Source organism: Vespula vulgaris, chromosome 5, assembly GCF_905475345.1.
Source record: "Vespula vulgaris chromosome 5, iyVesVulg1.1, whole genome shotgun sequence".
Lineage (NCBI taxonomy): Eukaryota > Metazoa > Arthropoda > Insecta > Hymenoptera > Vespidae > Vespula > Vespula vulgaris.
The window spans coordinates 7,741,013-7,762,928 of record NC_066590.1 but is presented as its reverse complement, the minus strand read 5'-3'; the positions used below and the strand labels follow the sequence as shown (position 1 = coordinate 7,762,928).

The following is a 21,916-nucleotide window of genomic DNA, read 5'->3' as shown; positions in this document are numbered from 1 at the left end:
TTATATTAATATCATCATCATCATCATCATCATCATCATCATCATTATTAATATTATTATTATCATTATTAACAGTAGAGAGCAACCAGTAGTATTAATCTTTTTCCTTCTTTAATGCGACTACAAATGTCTCGAATCGTTTGATAAATCGTGATATAATGTTTGGCTTAAATTATTAAATGATAAGAGAAAAGACAGAAACGATATCGGTAATCTTAAAACAAACATTATTCAAGATTTCACAAGAGAAAAATAGTCATCGTTCCTCCTCGCTTATTTTGCAAAAACCTTTTACGAAAGTTTCCGCAAGGAGCGTTTTCGCAACGCCATCGATTTCGATAGGAAATCATAACGATTCCGCTATCGAGCTATCGTCGTGGCCGTCACGGCGCTCGCTTTCACTCATCGACAAGCACGTCGCTTTACGCTTTCCACTTGGCGGCGCAAGGTCGAGAGCAAGAACCAAAAGTAGGTATACTTTTCGAGTCTCTGACTCGTTTGTCGGACGAAAATGAATCTATATATATATATATATATATATATATATATATATATATATATATATAAATGTGTGTGTATGTGTGTATGAATTTATACAGCTAGACGTATTAGTTATGATAGAGATCTACGCCGACGACTTTCGCTGTCAGCGAAACGATCCTTTTCTTCTTTCGTAATAGTCATTTCTATATAACCTTTCGATAATTCACACGAATTTCTTTTTAAATTAAATATATTATATATGTCTGACATTTGCAAAAAAGTGTACTTTCCAAATCGATCAGCAAGAAGTGTCTATAAGTACCTATATACACATCGTTGAAGAAGTACACGTTTTATATATCGATAAGTTATCAATTCGTTAATTGAGGAAAACCTGTGGAATCGTACCTGAATAATTAATTATCTCTCATACGTAATTAATCGTCTATCTTTCTTTTTTATGTGTGTTTCAATTCCGATATACTTATGTGTGTCATTATTTAATTAAACAATTAATTCATTTATTTATTTTCTTGAGATATGAATATCTTAAGCTATGAGAAAATAAATATGGAATTATTTCGAGTTTGTAATAAATAAGTAAATTGATGAAAAACAAAAAGTGAGAGAGAAACGATTGATAATGACACGGGACTCGTTCATTTAAGGGATAAGTGAAACAATATAAATTCGTTATAGTGGTAAATTAATTTGTTTTTCGCTGGGAAAGCTCGTTAACGTGATAAGAAGAACTTTCGTGTTTTGTGCCAACACAAAATTGAATCGCCTTTCCTCGTCGTTTTCTCTTTCTCTCTCTTTCTCTCGTGGTTGTGGCAGCTGCAGCGTTTCCCGATACCGCAACAATAATTGCGTATAGCTCGTGCACCAAGTTATGGCCGCACGAGAAGCTTTTATCGGCATAGGGAAAATATTGTTTCGCGATGAGTAGGATGCCTCCATTAAATTTGAGTGCTTTCACCTTAGACCTTTTTAAGAGAGAGAGATAGAGATGCTTCAGCATACTAATTGAATTTGCCATGGATATCCTAATCACGAACGTTTTTGTATATCTTAGCCCATAATATTCTATTATAATATTCTTAGCTATTATTTTTCCGATTAATTTTATTTCATTGAAATTCTCGACGTATGCACGCGTACGTACGTCAAGCCTCATATATACTTATATATATGACATACGGAACAGCTAAGAATAATTATTTACTAGAGGTAACATTGGAAACGAGCATTGTTATATGCACACAAGTACTTAAACGTTTAAACGACCGTCCATAAATCATTGAACACTTTACTTACTGCTTTCGTACAGAAGTAACAGGTATATATTATTTCTTTCTATCGTTTTATTTAAACGTTGATATTTAAATACAAGTGAATATTCAAAAGTATTATAATTCACGGTTAAATTCATATAAATGAATTTATTATTCAGCAACTTTTCTTAAGGTATATAAATTTTTAATGATCGGTGAATAGCAACATATATAATAATATATATATACACACATGCATACACATAGGTATACTCGTGATATTTACATATGCCCATGTGTATGAATAAAAGATAAAAAAAAGAAAGAAAAAAATAAAGAGAGAAAAGTACGAATCGAAGAATTTCACGGACAGCTCATTAATTGGTGAACGGTTAATTACCGGTCGGACGAGTAGCCCTGGTGCGGTGGCGATTCGTTATAAAATCCGGCTCTATTCCTTTCTCTCTTTCTCTCTCTCTCTCTCTCTTTCTCTTTTTCTGTTTACCCTCGTTTCCTCGGACATCTTCCTTCCTTCCATTATTTCAGGAAACGTTCTAGCACTCCCATAATATATACATATGCATACATACGTATACATACGCGTTCTATAGTACTTATGTACGCATACACACACACATATTTACATACATATATATATATAGAATGCTTTCGAAAAGAGTTAGTAGAAGGGGAGGTGGCACGTGTAATTACACGTAGCACCAGCGGAACCGCCGCCGTCGATGCGTAAAAGCTAGAAACTGGTTCGTACACGCGAGCAAACGAGTGAACGAACGAACGAACGAACGAACGAACGAACGAACGAACGAACGAATAAACGAACGAAAGAACGAAAGAACGGACGAAAGAACGAACGAACGAAAGAAAGAACGAACGAACGAACGAACGAACGAACGAACGAACGAGCGACAGGGAAAAGACGATGGCAGACTGCGCGGCGGTCGTGCGTTGCACCTGCGGGACGCGCATCTTACCAGGGCAAAGAGAGTAGAACGACTTCTACATACACACTTCCCACAACGGGGACTCTCGAGTGCGTATATGCGTGCGTGAAAGTTAGCCTTATGGATTTGCCTCTTTTGATTTTGATTTTTTTTAATCTTTCTGTCGTCTATCTAATTTTTTGTTCTTTTCGCTTTATTTTTCCTTTTCGTCCTTGTTACTTTTTATTCTTTTTCTTCTTCTTCTTCTTCTTCTTCTGTTTTTTTCTTTTTCTCTTTCCTTTTTTTTGTCCTTTTTTTATTTCCCCTATTTCCTTTCTCTCTATTTTACTCTTCTTCGTCATAACCCGATCGTTCCATTTCGAATCGTTCCGTTCCATTACGGAAAATCTCATCAATTTCCTTCCTGCTGTCAATATCAGTGACGTGACATATCGACATTTTCTTTGAAATCGGAGCGTTGACAGCTTATGATTTTCTAATTTGTTTCTTTCATGAAGTATATTAATAGAGCGAACAGTTACGCTATTTGTCTTATTCATATATTTTTCATTCGTTACTATGTACTTATTGATTCTTTTCTTTATCTTGCAAAGTACTTACCTATCGTGATCGTGAAGTTAATCATTTATCGAAGAACGAAAAAGTGATCGATCGTTTCTTTCTTTTTTTTTTTCTTAATTTATTGGTACTAGGAGATTCGATTATTGAATGATACTTGGGATAATCGTTTTCGGGAAGAAAATAATATGATAAGTAAATAATGGAAAAATTCTAGGAGAGAAGGTACGGTGGCCGATACCGGTAAACACGCGGCAGGAACGCTTGAAACGGGGCACTTGCGTTCGTTCGCGCGAATTTATGGCGACCGGTTTGTTCGATCGACTAAGGAATGCCGGTTGTCGTTGCGCCTGTCAACCTGCGAACACGCACCAGCGAAAGAGAGAATCGAAACGTCCTTTCTTTCTCTCTCTCTTCCTCTCTCTTTTTTCTTTTTCTTTCTCTTTCTTTCTCTTTACTACTCGTCCTCCTTCTGTCTTCTCTCTGTTTCGTCTTTGAAGATTCGCGGCATTTTTCAGAGCAACGAGAGGTGAAAGGAAATTTCGTCGATTAACTTTATTGTACGTTTCCGTTTCTTTTCTACTCATACTACCCTCGTTCATTCCCATTCCCATTACCACCCCATTCTCTCGTTTTATATATATACAAAAATACGTAATTGCTTCTTTTATTTTCCTACGACAATACACTTTTATATCGAAAATACTAAAGAGCTTGGTCTACCGCGAACGAGTAATTCGAAATCGAGGAAGTTCGATTCTCTCCTGCTAAAGTTTCTGTATACTAGTCTCGAAAGACATAGCGAGAGAACTCATTCGTTTCGCTCCAATGGATTCACTCGAGATCGTTCTATTCGCTTTTATTGAACGGACTAAGTAGTTATTCGCTATGTATTACACGAATCCATTACGTATATGTATTATTCGCTCTATCGCGTCAAAAGGACGAAGTTAGAATTTTTCTTTTTTTTCTTTTCTTTTTTTTTTTTTTTGTTCGAACGATCACGCAAATTTCCAACGTTCTTTAATTTCGCCGTATGATTTTTATTTCTTTTCTCGTTAGACCGTATTAACGTTGTTGGAAATGATATCCATTGGTCCGCTCATTAGCGCGGAATAAATGCTCTCCCGTTTTAGAGGTGAAGTAAATATGTATTTACTTACACATTTCTATGGTGAACCGTTATAACGATCCACGGGATTTCAAGCTGTCCGATCTAGTTTTCAGTAGAGCACCGTATGTTTCCAATACTCACGCAGGCACGCACGTACGTACGTACTTACGCACGATCGATCTTCTCTCGTGTTATTTCGGTTCGACTCGTTAAAATGAATTTATTTATTTTTATTTTATTATCGATCATTATTTTTCTCTCGATCGATTCTCACCACCGAATTTTGAAAGACCGATCGGAAAAAAGTGAATTGTCATGTTCGGAATAAATCCGATCTAACAGAAATAATAAAATTCTTTAACGTATCGCGATAAGGGTATTTAATTCGACACGTATATAATTTCGAATTGAAATTGATCGGTAGTTGAAATCAATTGATACGTACGTTGGAAGATCAGTTCCAATTGAAAGGAGAAGATATCAATGGATAGAGAAAGACAAGGAAAGGAATCAATTCGATCAAAATTTCCAACTATTTCAATGGTTTCTTTCGAGATTGCATTTAACGTTGTAAGGATTAAGGATGGGCGGTTTGCGTTGAGTAGACACGTATAATAAAACGCGAACGGTAAGCTCGAGGAACGAGCTCGTCATATCACGATGCTTTATTTACCAGTCTCTCTCTCTCTCTCTCTCTCTCTCTCTCTCTCTCTCTCTCTGTTTCTCTTGGTAGCTCGACGGTTATCACATGGAGACGATACGACTCGTTGCAATTGCGAGGAGTGGTATCGTTAGTAGCTCGCGGGCGAGCTGCCGTATTACCATAAATTTCCATCGGATCGCTCAGAAGCCAATTAGCGTAAGTCACACCGAGATGAAGACCGCGATACGCCGTTTTACTTAAATCAAGCCGGCCGCAAGAACCGTTTGATCGTTCACCGTTTAATACCCAGCAAAATCCGTTCCTCGAACTCTCCTCCGGTTCTCCTCTCTCGATCGAGAAAGGCCGAGAAACACCAACGCGTGTTAGAAAATACTAAAAGCCGAGCGACTTTTACCCGATCGCGTTAGTATAACGCGATTTAATTTTCCTAGAATTCGTACCAAAAAATTGTTTTTTTCTTCGAACTAGATCGAGTTAATCAAACAAGCGTTCTCGACTATTATATCTTTGATCTTTCTCTCTCTCTCTCTTTTCTTTTTTTACTTACATATATTTTCTTTTTTCTCATCGTAAATTTTCTTTCTCTTTCTCTTCCTCCCCTCTTGCAATTTTATTTTACAACTCGCGTATATATAAAATTATTTAAAAAGAAGCTAATATTTTATTTATATATTAATTTATATATTAATAATTATCCATATTAGAAATTTCTGTAACGATGTAGATTTAATGAACGTGTAGATATTTTCGGCGATGAAAATTGTTCTCTTTCGCATTTAAAGTCATTTAAATTGTTGAAATAAAATATTTGAATATCCCAGGGCTCGTTCGGGCGAATCAGATAATTAATTGAGAATGTTTGAACGTTTAATTAAACCGTTTTATCTAAACGAACTCGGGTTAAATATAATATATGTAACGTCAAATATGCGTTTATGTAAATTAAAGAGCTCTTTAAAGAAATCCCCCATGAAAGTGCGTGGACGTAACGTTCACGTCGCGAGACCCCGTTAGAAAACTGAATTTTCCATGCGTGGCGAGAGAAGGAGAGTACCTGTGTGTCGCGGATATATAAGGCTCGATGATTTCTCTCAGCGAGAGAGCTGTTGAAGAGAGAAGAAAGATAGAGAGTGGGAGGGTGGAAGGGAGAGGAGAGTAAAGAGAAAGAAAGAGAGAGAGAGAGAGAGAAAGAGAGAAGAGGAAGGCCGACAGAGTACAGCAGACAGCTTGGCGTCGTCTCGTGAAACCTGGCCCAGCGACGATTCGAGTTCGCTCGTCGATTCTACCAGACTTGTCGGGTCGACTCGTGGATCTAACGAAGAAGAAGAAGAAGAAGAAGAAGAAGATCCCTCGATCTCGATCCTCGTTCTCGATTCTCGTGAAATAAAAACTGGTCCAGGTCGATAAACAAGACGAAATCTTTTCTATATACTCTATCGACGATCATCGTAAAAGATAACAACAACAATAATAAAAAAAATATATATCATGAAGAATTCTTGTATGATTCTCGAACGCCTCTTGTTACGGAATTCACGATCGCGAATGAAGAAATCCGTGGTCTCGAACAAGACTTGCTCGTTGCCGCGAGAATGCACGGAATGTCGATCTCTCGTAGGCTTCTTTGCTCGAAGACCAAGCGAGTCCATTGCTCGCAAAGAGAGATACCTCGACTTTCGAATACGAGAATTTCAAGCTCGAGAATCGATCGTAAGATCGTTCGATCGGTTCTCTTTTCTCGTGAGAATTCGTTGCATTTTTTTTTCTTCCTTTTTCTTTCTTTTTTTTTTTCTTTCCTTCTCAGAATTATCTACCTGCACGCTTTAACTCTCATTGCGATTCGTTTCGAATACGAAATTGGAAATCAAAGGCCATGATAATACTTTATAGAAGCCTGTCCTATCATCATCTTTTTTTTAGAAATGACGACACACATACATACGATTAACATTTGAATCTAAATTGGTACTTAGAAATTCAAAGAAATTCTTGGAATATGATCGATCTTCAATATTTCAAAAAATACAAAAACTTATAAACCTTTATATACGTATACATGTATGTGTGTGTGTGTTTGTGTTTGTGTAGATATACTTTTCGTCATCGTTGTATCGTTAAACAATTCTTGAAATAAGAAGTATCATTATTTTAAGATACGTATTCATGTTTTGCTTTCGGCGAACGAAAAATGATTCTTTATCGCGAGACATTATCGCATTCACGCTTCAAGACTCGACGACTTGCTTTCGTGAACTTCGAGAGGAGCCATTATTAATTCGCGACGGACAAACCTCGTTCTTTCTTCTTCTCCCTTTCTCTCTCTCTCTCTTTCTCTTTCTTTACGAGATGAAAGAGACGAAAGCGTAAGCTTTCGAGAAGAAGAACAAGAAGAACAAGAAGAAGACGAAGACGACCAAGAAGAAGATGAAGAAAAAGATTTTTCTCGGAGCAAAAATATCCTCCTTGCGAGAAGGCAAAGCGGAACGATCCGTTGGTCCTCCTCCCTCGCACACGGACCAATTTCAGTACCACAGGAGCGAAGAAGTTTCGACTGAGAACGAAGTGAAAAGCATAAAATTAAAACTCGGAGGGGGTAGGCGCGACTAATTTGCCGGTTCGGTCCTTTAATGAACCGCTAAGTTAATCTGGGTCATCGTACGAGGGAACGTTTCTAAATTTGGTTTCCTCTTTCTCTCTCTTTATCTTTCTCTCTCTTTCTTTGACGTTCGTGGTGACTTACCCATAACAGAGTGACACACGATTTGCAACAGCTTAACGAGTACGAATGGGGATACGGATAGATTCCTCAAATTTTCAGGATTCTCGCAAATTTCAATCACGACGAGTAGAAATGGACGAAAAGAATATTATTATTATCGATATAACGACGACAATAATCGAAAATCGGGAGAAATGATATTTCAGAAAAAATATTCTTCTTGATAGTCTTCGTTGAGTTTCGTTGTTAAGGGGGACCATTACTCTATTCGTTGCATATGGCACCATTATGTTTGAAATAATGGGAGGATTCGTACCTTAACGGAAGTGACGTTGTAACGTATTACTTGTAGATATGGTTGTATATATATATATATATATATATCTTTTATATATGTATCATATGTATCTACGTGGGGCGATACGCCTCGTTGAGCGGTACGACTCGCTGCGGAAATAACTCGCGTGTAGGAATCGTCGCGCGTTAAAATGCGCCGGAACGGAAATGCAGATAGTATACTTGTGAACGTAATCGACTACTGCAGGATATACTATCCATATGTAGTTATCAAAGAAGATAAGAGTTCTCTGGAAGAAATTCTTGTAAGAATGGTGGGGGTAGAAAATATTTCATAAACTCAAAAAGAAACGCATTTTCTTTGTTAATGATTTTTCCAAGAAAGGAAGAAGTCATTAATCGAAATATTTTCAAGAGATAAGAGGCAATTAGCTTTTTCGAAATCTGGATGTTCGGAATCTGAAGTATGAGCCAATAGTAATGAAATCATTTTGTTCATAATATACGTTCTATTTTTTCCAATTGTTTATTTAAGCTAGTTTCATCATTAATGACGCACATACACACACACATGCATATATAGATAAATAGATATATCATCATGAAACATCAGAAGACTTTATTTTCGTAACACGTGCAAAGTTTCGACAGTTCCGCGAGAGAGATGGATTTGACATAATAGGATACTCGTGAAGAGCATCAAAAAGTTGTCGACGACAAGCTACGTTTGAGAAACGCATCGAAAATTTCGAAAAGTTATTTTCGACGAGTGAACGAACGAGTGAACGAACGAAGGAACGAAGGAACTAACGAAGAAACGAACGAACGAACGAACGAACAAGCGAGGGTGGCGAGCGCTTGCTCAAGCCGATATCCCGTTTCTGCAACGATGATTATTTTTACTCAGCGTGGCCCACATTCGAGGACTTCGATTACCTCCGACGCGTAATCGAATGGCTCTGCATCCGTACAGCTGACGCGTATCCAGTAAAAAAAAAGAAAAAAGTCGATCGTTTTTAACATCACTAGGATTTATATTATCTTAACTCGATTTACACACGTGGATACGTATCCGATAAAATGATATGGAATATATTAAAAATTCGAAAGAAGCTTTGGCTATATATACGCAAACATTTATGTATAGTATATGGAAATGTATTATATCAAGAGTTATGTTAATTTATAGATGGAAATTACGATTAAGTAAAATATATATTAAACATTTTTGTCAATGAATAAACGTATGATCAGACGACGTTAATACGATACGTTAGATCGAACACATCGCGTAAGGTCGTGAACTTTCTTGAGCAATGTACGCAGAGGAGGTATTGTGTTATTCCACTTTGACTCGACAAAGGTGTCGTGTTTTGTAACGAGAGAACTCCGTTGGTTATAGTTGTTAGGAAACCGATCGACCGTCGTCTCTTTGTCGTCTCTCTATTATAATAGAAGGCTCTATACCACGTTCTAAGTTCAATAGTAGAAGCAACAAACATTTAGGCACGGTCATTTCTAGAGAAGGCCATCCCTCTATGTCTCTGGGAGATATCCTTTAAGAGGTCAATGACGGCTCGTTATGTCGTTAGTTTCCGTCGATGGTGCAAGAACCAGGAGGAACGATAAATCGGGTAATCAGGAAGACGAATCGGGCCGAAGCGAGAGCTCTCGCTGCTCGGAAGCGCCCCGCGGCCAGATAATTACCGGAGGCCGGTCCGAAGAAAATCAGGAATGCGACCGAAAGAAACTACCGTGATGTCATAAATATAAAACCGAGCAGTCGTTTATTAACGGCTCATTAATAAAAGTCCTTAAATGGATGTGTGTAAATAAAAGATAGAAGGGGGAACGTAAACTCGTAGCGCGATAGACTTCGAAGGACGTTTTGTCGGATGATATTTGAAAAATGAATTCAAAACGATCGTGTATGTTACATTGAAACGTCTTCTTGTGATATTTCAAATAAGGTAAAAGGAGTCGAGTAAAAATTGTATTTCATAGTTGTAAATCTTTTGTATTAACTTCGATGGCAAGTATAAGAAAAAAGAAAGAAAGAAAGAAAGAAAGAAAGAAGAAGAAGAAGAAGAAGAAGAAGAAGAAAAGGAGGAAGAAAGAAAATTTCTTGATTAATGATCCTGTATTAACGAGAATCTTTATGCTTTTATAATTATAGGGTGGTGGCGACGATTCCGACGAGGATACGCAGTGCGCCTTGAGCGAGAATTGGACCTTCGAGAAAAAGACGAGACGGTGGTCTCGTGTGGGTGACATAACACAAGCGAACGTCGAGAGGTTGCAGACGATAGCTGGACAGACGGTACAATCGGAGGAGGATTCCTTACAGGATCGGTTAGAGGCTGAGGAAGCTGAGGATACGATGTTGGAGAACTTGAAATACGGTAGCTTGCCACCGGGTACGATGCCGGAGGAGATCAGTCCGAGATTTCGCAGGACCGGCTCGGAGAGGCTTCGAGATGGAGCGAAGGCCATACTGAGGAGGGTCGAGTCGCTCAAGTCGCGTCGACGCAAGCGTCAGAATCGTGACGGTGTCGTGATAAGCGGGCCACAAGTACTCGACGTGATGTCGATGCAGCAGAAAATGAAAGAGTTGAATTGCGTTGACGTGTCACCAACTGGACCGGCACCGATCACTTTTAACGATCATAACATATCGAGTTCGCCTCTTCACGTTCCTGGCTCGCCGGTGACCTTGCCACCTTCACCTTATCATTTAGCACCTTCACTTCTGGCAAATGCACCGAGCAGTCCGTTCGGTGATGATTCCTCGAGTTACTGCTCGGATGGTTCTCAAGGAGGTGGTCCGACGCCTACGCCAACGCGTACAAAGATGAATCGAGCACGTAGATTGCTCCATCGTGGTAGAGACGATCAAGGAGCATTGAGTGATTCCGAGTGTCAGCCGACCAGTTGGAGGCAGAGATACTTTCGCGATGCCAATAGCAATCACGCGAAGGTATTGGAATATGTCGCTGCTCATCCTCAGAGCGCAAAGGAATGTTCGTCAAAGGGTACTCCTATCAACACACGTGGTGGAAGCCTCAATCTTGGGAAGGAGTCGCAAAGGTTCCGCGATAAGTTGAGTCAGGGTCAGGAAAGGTTCAAGGAGGACAAGGTCTCGGCTTTGAAGCGAGAGGATAAGATGCACAAGAGTTTCAGGCGTCGTGACGATTCCCACAGGGATGAAAAACCTTTGTCGAAGGACGTCACCGTTTACAGGGACAAATCGCGCTCGAGGAGCTCGGAGTTGGGCGCTAGTCAGGAGAGCAGCTCCACCGTAGCGAGCAGAGATTCTGATCAGGAGGAAGATTCCCCGAGGCACAAGGTCACGGTCGTCAGGTGGCATAGCTTTCAAAGAGGTTCCCTATATCCGGAACCACTCGATCCTCTTTGTCCTCGAGCTATGGCTTCTATGTCCTGCGGACAGTTGTTGGTCCTTCGAAAATTAGCGTTACTCAAACTAACGGCATGCATGGAACGTTATTGTCCTACTCATCGTACCGGATGGAATTGGGAGTTACCGAAGTTTATCAGGAAGATTAAGACCCCGGATTACAAGGATAAGACTGTATTTGGCGTACCTCTGCTCCTATCTCTTCAAAGAACTGGCCAGGCTCTACCGAAATGCATACAGATCGCCCTAAGATGGCTCAGGGCTAATGCTCTCGATCAGGTTGGGATTTTCAGAAAGAGCGGCGTCAGGTCGAGGATACAAAAGTTGAAGGTGATGACCGAAACCCAAGGCGATAACATCAACTTTGACGGTCAACAGGCCTTCGACGTAGCCGATCTAGTGAAGCAATACTTTAGGGAATTACCCGAGGCCTTGCTGACGAACAAACTCTCCGAAACTTTCATCGCTATATTTCAACGTAAGATCCTTATCTTTTTTCATTTCCTGTTTTATCGCATTAAATCGATCGTTTCGTTGGAAGAATAATCCTTCGATTTTTATCGCGCAGATGTACCTTTGGAACTTCGACCGGACGCCGTTCAATGTGTCCTCCTCCTTTTGCCGGACGAACATCGAGAAGCGTTGGAAACCTTGCTCGACTTCTTGAACCATGTCGCCAACAACTCGCTCTACAACCAAATGACAGCCTCGAACCTGGCCGTGTGCCTGGCACCGAGCCTGTTCCACTTCAACCACAGCAACACGAACGTGACCAACAGGCCGAGCAGCGTATCCCCTCGTAGGAGAAAGACCGTGGGCAGTCCCGATCCGCGGGAATTGTCGGAAAACAAAGCAGCGCACGACTGTCTTCTGTATCTGGTCAACATGCATCGTGAATTATTCATGGTAAGACGCTCACCGGCGAAATGTTACGCTCGTTGCCGGAGCGTGTCATTCGTCGTTCGAACCATCGATCCCGATCGTGGTCGAATCCGAGATGGAAACACGTTCTCACGAATCGTGAACGCCTATGTATAATCCTTCATATACGTACATCCAATACCCATAAAATGAATATGCTATATTCGTTCTCCTTCGTTACTCTCAGGTCTCATCGGATATGCTGACACAGTGTCACTTCAATTACATGGAAGAGAGCGTTCCAGTCGCCCTCGAAGAACTCGGTTCCGAGCTCAATCAAGACTGGAGGGGATATCTGAAAGCCTGCACGACTGCGTTGTTGAAGGAAGCATGCGAGAAGTGAGTGACAACAACCTTGTAATAGTTTCTCTCTTAAGCGAGAATCTCCTTTCGATTTAACTTCGTTCCTCCATTATCATCATGAAAGGTTACGAAAGTCATAGAATTTCAATCGGCGATATTACGTTCTTGGTACAGAAGTCGCGGATGGGTCAGCGTTAATAATCCTGCCGATAGCAGCGTCGACATGGCTTACAAGAAAGTCGGTGATGGGCATCCATTGCGTCTTTGGCGAGTGTCAACCGAGGTCGAGGCACCACCTAATGAACTTTTACATCGTGTCCTGAGAGAGAGACACATTTGGGATCCGCAGCTTCTCAAATACAGATTGGTCACCGAGTTGGACAAGAACGTGGAAGTTTTTCAATATGCAACTGGGAATATGAGTCCTCTTCCTGCACGCGATTACTGCGTTTTAAGGTAATAGGACTTGTAACGAGTATTATTATCGAGGAAACGATCGAACAAAAAAAAAAAAGAAAAGAAAAGGAGGAAGAAACGAAATGCATTAACGAGTTCAACGAATCTTTATTACAGATCCTGGCGGTACGATCTTCCGAAGGGTGCGTGTGTTATCGTTGAAACGTCGGTGGAACATCCAGATGCGCCAGTTATGCTTGGTGGAACTCGCGGAATCGTTTTAGCCTCGCGTTATCTTATTGAACCATGCGGTAGTGGAAAATCACGTATCATGCATTTGTCTAGGGTCGATACAAAGTAAGTATGACGTGTACTTGTGATGAATAACCACTGTATCAAGCATTATCTATCTTTTTCTCTTTCTTCCTCTTTCTATCTACATTTCTCTTGGATTTTTCTTTTTCCTTTCTCGTTTGCTAATTTATCGTTCGTTCGTATCACAGAGGACGCACACCCGAGTGGTACAATAAAAGTTACGGACATATCGCCGCTCTTCATCTCAGCAAGATTCGCAACAGTTTCAAGCATACCACCGATGGACCGGAGACCAAAGTTTGAGACGAGTATACCGTGCAGTGTGCGACGCTGCACGGTGCTTATCCATCTTATCAAGAGACGGGAAAGACCGTGAAGGAATCACGACGATTCAATTTAAAAGTTACGATCGATGAGGACTGATGACGATTTTATTGTATTAACAGATTTAACTTTGAATGCATGATAATCGGTGTCGATCGCGAATTTACGTCCTCGTTATTGTTGTTACGTCAGAATTTATTTTTTATCGAAGAATACGATATATTGAAATTAGAATGAACATCGACGTTGCCAATTATTTAAACGATAAAGAACGTTTTACGAGTATAGATATATTTAGAACTTTAGATGCATGTTTAACCTCGTTCGAAATCTTACAAATTCTATGTGTCGTCGATCGATATGGAAAAATAAAATGGAGCTATCAATGGCTATAGTCTATTTTCAAACGAAAGTTACGTTGCCTGTAATGGCGACTAAACCAATATAACGATTCAAATTTGTTCCTTGATGTTTGATCGTCTAAAGAAAAAAAGAAAAAAAAAGAAAAAGGAAAAAAAAAGATGAATATTTTTGTGTACACCGTTCTTGTACGAAGAACGTGTGTGTGTGTGTGTGTGTGTGGGTAGGTGTATATACGCACACACGTACGTATCTTCCATTTGGTGAAATATTCAAAGTTTAATCGAAGACCATTTTGGATTTATCGGAACGGTCCTTCGTCAACGTGTATTCATTGTATAGTTTGTAAGTAATTCGAGAACTCACGATATATTTTTTATTCATTTTCCGGACCAAATGCTAATTTTTCTATTGTATCATATCGCCTCATATCGCGTTTAAATGTAGTTGTATCAAGTCGAAAGAAATTATATTCTTATGTAAGTATTACATGGATATATAATACGCGTAATGAAAATGGATGTATAAATATCGTGTATGTACGTGTATATGTACGTATTTATAGATGTAAGTTTTGTTGATTTAGGACATGGTGCATATTCTCGCGTACTTCGTTACATGTTCGCTAATTATAATTATGTTGTTGTCACTTCGCGACAAGCATGAACCAAAAGTGAATCAAATCGATGATATATATTTCGGAGCTCGATGTTTTATTATCGATAATATGCAAACGCACATTCGCTCGATGTATGACGCTTATTCGAATTTCATCTGGAATATGATAACGAAGAGGAGTCATTTTCGAACTCGTATGTCAATCTGATATTTAATGTTTAGAAAAGATCGTCGTTTTATGATGGTATTTAAAGGCACTATTCGCTCGAATATGTCCATTGGTAGAAATATTCGTTTTTCGAGAGTTAATCGATAGAACTGAGCCAGAAAAAAAGAAAGAAAGAAAGAAAGGAAGAAAAAAGAGAATCGTTATTGAAGCATTTATCTGCATTCGATGATGGTGTAATGAGAATGTATTTGTAGAACGTATATGTATAACGATGGCATAGTAAGAAAATTTTGGGGACCATCTTCGTTTCGAGCCTATTATTAAATGATCTGTGCATGAGGCACACTTTCCAGGAATAATAAACAAAAGGAAAAAAACAAATCCATATTTTAACATAATATACTAGTCACTTACGTTAGTTTAAATTGTACGTTCGATAAGTGTATAGATTTCTCTTTCGTCTTTTTGTTTCCTTTTTTTTTTTTTTTAACATCGTCTCGTCAAAGATATTTAAAAGAATATTATTATAATTATTATTAAGTTTATCGTTGCAATTGAAAGAAGATAGCAGAGAAGCTCTGTTTTTGAAGAGAGTGAAAGATCAAGGTGCAAAGATAGTAAAAACGAGCGTTACATTTTCCAAAAATACGATATTATAGAAATTCTATGACACGAACTGTATGTATGTATATGTAATAAGATTATTGTGTCTAAAAACAAAAAAATAAACAAAAAAATAAACAAAAAACAGAAAGTGGATGAAGAAGAGAAAAGAAATTTGGGAACGCGATAGAATGAACGTCGTATTTTATCGTGTCTGTTAACTACATGTGAACGTCTTTATTCTTATAATCTGTGTTCCATTAGAATGTACATATGTATATTACATAATAATGAAATGGAATTATATATTCATTAAATGGCGATTCTTTTTGTTAACGACGTTTTTATCTTTCGTTTTAGTTTAGATTCGTTTCTTTTTTATACGACCTCTTGACCTCCCAAATAAATTAACAGTAAATTATTTTTATCCTTACCGTATGTAAGCCCCCCACGAAACTTATTTGATTTTTAATTAACACATATATACATTCTCGAAAGTGACGATAGTTTGTTCAATGTTACGGGTTACTATGGAGATAAGTGATAACACGTTTGTCGCTGCCATCGCGTTAAAAATCAAGCGAACGTTTGATTCCCATTCACGATTTCGACGCTTCGAATCTATACGATACTACTCTGCTGTCATCGATAAGAAGAAAGAAAAGTTATTAATTAAACGACCATTTATCATTAATAGTTGGACAGGAGTCTCCTCTAATTAGAAAACTCATTAAATATTTAAAGACGTAAGTAATTATATTAACTTTCAAGATGGTCATTAAAAAAAAAAAAAAATTAAATAAATCCTTAATTTCGTGAATTTATGTTCATCCAATTGGAAAACTAGAGCAAATAAAATGGTACGACTTCACGTGAAAAAAGGCGACGAGAGTCAATTCCTGTACGAAACCCACGTGGATGCAATGGTGGAGGACGTTTTATACGAGGTCACCATCATTTACAACGGCCGTTTGAAGATTTTAAGAATATGTTACGGTAATCAATCTCGAGAGAATATAATTATAATTATGCTTCAGAGAAGGAGAATCGTATCGAATAGAAGAGTGTAACACATTCCATTTTCAAATTACACGATGTTAATCAACAACAACAACGCTCACGGCAAATAACGTTGTAATTCATTCACATGTACAAGATCGATGATTTCGTTTAAATTTCTTTAAGAAAAAAAAGAAAAAGAAAGAAGATAAAGAAAAAATATGTAGTACGAAGATCTGCATGCAGTTAAATAAGACCCTACGGGGATTTTCTTATCATTCTAATCATTTCTTTTTGTTTTTCTTCTTTTTTCTCCATATTTTACCAATAGTTGCATCGATGTTCGTTAACATGTATCTCTAAGAGTCCCACTAAGAATATTAACGCGAGAAATCCATTAACGATTATCTCGAAGGCTTCACCTGCTGTTTGTAATAAGCCGCACGTAATAAGAAGTCGAGTTTCGACTTTATGAACCCATTCATTCTCGGCGCCATGTGATATTAGTCACACGTCTCGCCGGGATAATAATTATTAGTTGGTGTGTTACGTTTAATTGGCCTTCGTACGATTCTCTCTTCTCGTTGTTCCTTTTAATTTTTTTTCTTTCATCTTTTTTAATAAATAAACCATACGTAAGAAAGAAAGACAGGGACATAAATAAGGGATAAAAAAGAAATGAATTTCTTAGAAATCGAGGATCTTGCTAAGCACGGCACAATGTTACCACCGAACATAATGGGACTTACGGATGAACAAGTGGAAGAACTCAAACTCAGAGACGAATGGGGTGAAAAGTGTGTACCTATGGGTGGGTGGACATTTAACAAGGATGCCATAGGTACGACTCGTCATACGTCATATAACGAAAATTATAAAAAAAAAAAAAAAACAGAAAAAATATCAAAGATTCGTTGAAATGCAATTGATAAATTTATTATTGTATTTATATACAGGCCGAAGGAATGGCCGTCAACCAAACGAGAAAATGCAAGAGATCTTGAAGAATACCGTGGAAGATGCGAGAGCCATGATATCTAAGGTATTTTAATGGATCGTTAAAGATAGATACGCTCGTTTAAGTTGACATTCCTTGCGTTTCTTAGAAATTGGTGCAACAAGATAAACTGCTCACGCAGAAGATCGTTCAAGATGCGCTCGACATACTTAGGGGAGCCGTCACGATAGTTTATCCAATGGGTTTACCACCTCACGATGTTATACGCCAAGAATTTGAGAATACCGAAGATCTTACTGGGACTCAAGCCTCTTTAGAGGTAAAATTATCGATTATATTGAGATCATTCGTCCCTTATTATTTTATTTCATTCCTATAAATCAAACGTTTTGTCGATCGACGTTTTAAATATTTCCAAATTGTCGTTTTTCTCTTTTTTAATTTATTTCTCGACGTATTCAATTTTATCGATCGATTATATTACAAAAGTATACATAAAAACATATACACGTACATACATTCTATATTTCCGCGAATACATTTCGCTAATATACAGACGTAAGTAGAAATACATACACTCTATGTATCGACAATGTTTACAAGAGTTTACCTTGCCTCGAGCAGTCGCTTGTGTTTACGTTTCTTATTGGACTACGGCACCGATCGTTGTACGATCATTCCCTAACCGACCTCCGTATGGTAAACACGTATTTCCGAGCAGCACTCGAACTCCAGTTTTAAAACTTGATATAATTTTACAATTTTATTTCATATCTTGGTTATAATTTTGTAACGTGCAATATTGACGCATAAGACGTATACTTAGTTACAAGCATAAACATTTAATACTTCCATTTGCGATATATTTTCTACTGTATTTTTATCCACACGATGAAATATCTTTGCCTTCTGTCTCTTTTTTTCTCCTTAGGTAATAGACATAAGTTTAGCGCAGTTATGGTTTTCCGGTAAAGAAATGATACAGGGGAAAAAGTTGAAGAACTTCTTAGGCTCGAACGAGAAGACCAAAGTCATCGTGAAATTGCAGAAAAGAGGAGCTGGTATGCCGGGACGAGAACCTTTGATGTCGGAAGAGGAACGAAAGTTGTTGATGTTGCACGCCTACAAACGACAGGAGCAGATTAAGGTAAGTACTTCTCATTTTTTAACATTTTTTTTTATATATATATTTTTCTCCGTACGTCTCTTAATCGTTGAACGATAAACTGTAGAATATTTAACACGAATTTCTTGATTAAGTTGGTATCTAACTTATCGACCATATAGAACCCTTAACATCGATTTTATTTCCCATAACTACCCTATAACTATTTTTCAACAAAGTACGAAGTTACCATCGAAATTGAGAAGAGTCACATTGATGCGAACAAATGCTAACGCTATTTCTTAAATCGATCATATGTATTTGCCCTTAAGATGCCCTTTTCGAAGTAGGCTAAACAGATTCGAAATCAGTTAATGTTTTACGTCTCTTAAATGCGTACATCGAAATAACGAAAACATGCAAACAAATGTGTCACGTCTGTCCTTTTTTTTTGTTTTGTTTTTAAAGCGAACTCGACGCAGAGAGCTTACATAAATAATTTCTTTTGTGTTCCCTTTACAGGATACGACAGGTCTAGTTATTACGTCTCTATCCTGTTTAATAATAAATGTTTTTTTTCAAGTATAAATAGTAACGCGTTAGCAACGTAGATTTCAAAGAATTTTATTTCGTAACAATTTTTTCTCCCTTAAGAGATTATCTTTGTATAATTTAGTCGTTGAAAATATCATTGAATCGTATATACGTATACATGCGTATTACTTACAAGATACATCGCCGAATAGTTTTCCGTTTAATAATTTATTATATTTTATAATTTTATTAAGAGCAGAAAAGCGACAATTTTTCTTCTTATTTTATATATATATATATATATATATATATATATATATATATACGTATATATGTGTATTAGTTACGAAAGAGAATATAATATCGTCGAATAGCTTTCCGTTTAATAATTCATTATATTCTATAGTTTTATTAAGAACAGAAAAGCGAAAATTTTTCTTCTTTTTTTGTTTTAACCATGTTACTTAGTAAATAAGTCCGCTTTCATTTCGAGTTCACGTTTAGAACAGAAGTCTGACAAGAGAGAAAAGGATGATATCGAGAAGAATCCTTGATCTTACGTCATCGGCGTCCATTTTAAAAAAGTTTTATCGATACACCGTCCTGTCTCCTGTGATACGATCCTTTTACTCGGAATTTTTCTCATTGAATTCGATACACACACACACACACACACATATATATATACTTTTTTTATCACGAATTCAACATTTGTATCTCTTCTTTTCTAATGTGAAAGAAGATAAAAATAGAAATAAGAGAAAAATCATTATCAAAGCATCTTAGTCAAGGATCGTTGAAGAACATTTTCTAGAAAATCGACACCTACGTATATAAACGAACAAACATTCTTAGAACTTTTTCGTTGAGCGTCGATCAATAATAGACTCTCGTAAGGGAGAAAAATCTTGCCGTACGTATTGTTTACAACGATATTTCTAATAACTAATTTTACTGCGTCGTTTTCTTTTTCTTTTACAACGGAAGAGAACATTAAATGTACTCTCTATTACCTTTCAATTCGGTAACTATATTAATTAATAATACGTAACCTACACACACACACTCTCTCTCTCTCTCTCTCTCTCTCTCTCTCTCTCTCTCTCTCTCTCTCTCTCTCTCTCTCTCTCTCTCGTTCTCTGCAATTTGCCTTTGCATCGCCCATCGTCAATTAATTTTATCTCATTACTCCACGAAATTAAGCACTTTACCGCAACTCTAGCTTCACTTTCCTTCGCTCTTTAATCGAAAGTAGTAAAGAGAGAGAGAGAGAGAGAGAGAGAGAGAGAGAGAGAGAGAGAGAGAGAGAGAGAGAGAGAGTAAGGGAGAAAGAGAGAGAAGGAAAGAAATAAAGAAAGAAAGAAAGAGAGAGAGAGCGAGAAAGAGAGACTATCATACAAAGATTTTCTCGTAAAACGGTCACGTTTTCTTAGAGCCACAAGGGAAATTGTCAACTCGTGAATCTTCGTTAACGCCACGAAAGAGGGTGAACCATCAAACAATTAGGTAAAGAACGCTAATTATATATATATATTTTTTTGTCTCCTTTCTTTTTTTTTTTTTTCTTTTTTAATCTTCCCGACAATACGTAGACATTTATATAATCTTGATCGCATAGAGAACACGCAATGTTTTCATGGAAAGCCATCACATGGAAGGCTTTCTTTTATCTCCCTTATAAAAAATTCATTTACACAACGTTTACGGTAAAGAAAGAATATCGTTTACGCTGTACAAGTCAAAGTCGAAGCCGGAGTATATATCATGTTATCGTTAGAATACTTTAATTACTTTTTTTTAGAGAGATCCATTAACCATCTTCGATCGATGCTTCGCGAATGCAGATTTCATTGATCACGCAGTTACGCTTTTAAATGTATTTATCATATCAAAAATTAATGTTGTAATATTTGTCTTTGTTAAAAGAAAATGAAAAAAAAAAGAAAGAAGTAGAAATAGAAAATAACTAGAGATTACGAGTAGAAATGACTCTGTAGTAAAATTGACATCGTCAATTGTTAATTTAACTTGGAATATCCTTTGACAAGATATGCCAAATCGATTCTTTTTGACTCTTGGCTCCTCTACGTATAATATTTTATGGAAGCCACGTAGAGTATGAGAAATCAACTAATTAAAGGGCGGAACTTTGTTCATCTCTCTCTCTTTCTCTTTCTCTCTCTTTCTCTCTCTCTCTCTCTTTTTCTTTTTATCTCTCCCTCTCGTTCTTTTGGTGACGTAGAGAAAGGCTAGTTCGTTGGTATGTATACAAAGCAGCTATTAAAGTGTAAGTGTTGGCACGATCTATAACAGAAAGCTATGGTATTGCGATATTGATCAAAGAGAGAGAGAGAACGAGAGAAAGGAGGAGGTTCGAGTTCTCCTTTGCGACGGACGACCAGACTCGCGCTTTAATATCGCTACGATGACTTCAGTCGGAGTCTAGCCTAACTTTTTCTTCAAAATTTTCACTCTCGTTTACTCCTAACTAAAACTCGGATAAAGCTATTACGTGAATAGACTAAAAATAAATGCAAGCTTTTATTTCTTTGATATATATATATATATATATATATATATATATATCAAGATAAAATCAGACCTCATTCAATTAACAAAAAAAAAAGAAAGAAGAAATAAGTTAATTAATTAATTATTTTTATTACAGTCGATTTAAATCGCCTTTGTAATTATCAGATTAGATAGAGAATTCATTGAATGTATATATGAAGAAAATAAAAAAGATCAATTAATGAATTTAATTTCCATCGGTTTACTTTCAAAGCGATTTAGATCTCTCTCTCTCTCTCTCTCTCTCTCTCTCT

At 37.4% G+C, this 21,916-nt stretch overlaps 2 protein-coding genes across 3 annotated transcripts in view; both read left to right on the top strand.

Moving 5' to 3' along the window:
* Window positions 1-15,831, top strand: part of LOC127063942 (uncharacterized) — a 158,499-nt gene extending 142,668 nt beyond the window's left edge. For both annotated transcript variants that reach the window (XM_050994298.1, XM_050994299.1), the window contains 6 exons: window positions 10,248-11,964; window positions 12,055-12,392; window positions 12,595-12,746; window positions 12,885-13,166; window positions 13,284-13,463; window positions 13,610-15,831. In XM_050994298.1, the coding sequence (XP_050850255.1) occupies window positions 10,248-11,964; window positions 12,055-12,392; window positions 12,595-12,746; window positions 12,885-13,166; window positions 13,284-13,463; window positions 13,610-13,724 (2,784 nt within the window). In that variant the 3' untranslated portion in view covers window positions 13,725-15,831. The remainder of the gene's footprint in view (window positions 1-10,247; window positions 11,965-12,054; window positions 12,393-12,594; window positions 12,747-12,884; window positions 13,167-13,283; window positions 13,464-13,609) is intronic.
* Window positions 15,832-15,963: 132 nt separating this feature from the next.
* LOC127063950 (cilia- and flagella-associated protein 298-like) overlaps window positions 15,964-21,916 on the top strand; it is a 57,103-nt gene continuing 51,150 nt past the window's right edge. The window contains exons 1-6 of the mRNA XM_050994328.1: window positions 15,964-16,241; window positions 16,343-16,491; window positions 17,186-17,335; window positions 17,451-17,536; window positions 17,601-17,771; window positions 18,384-18,599. Of these exons, the coding sequence (XP_050850285.1) occupies window positions 16,353-16,491; window positions 17,186-17,335; window positions 17,451-17,536; window positions 17,601-17,771; window positions 18,384-18,599 (762 nt within the window). The 5' untranslated portion in view covers window positions 15,964-16,241; window positions 16,343-16,352. The remainder of the gene's footprint in view (window positions 16,242-16,342; window positions 16,492-17,185; window positions 17,336-17,450; window positions 17,537-17,600; window positions 17,772-18,383; window positions 18,600-21,916) is intronic.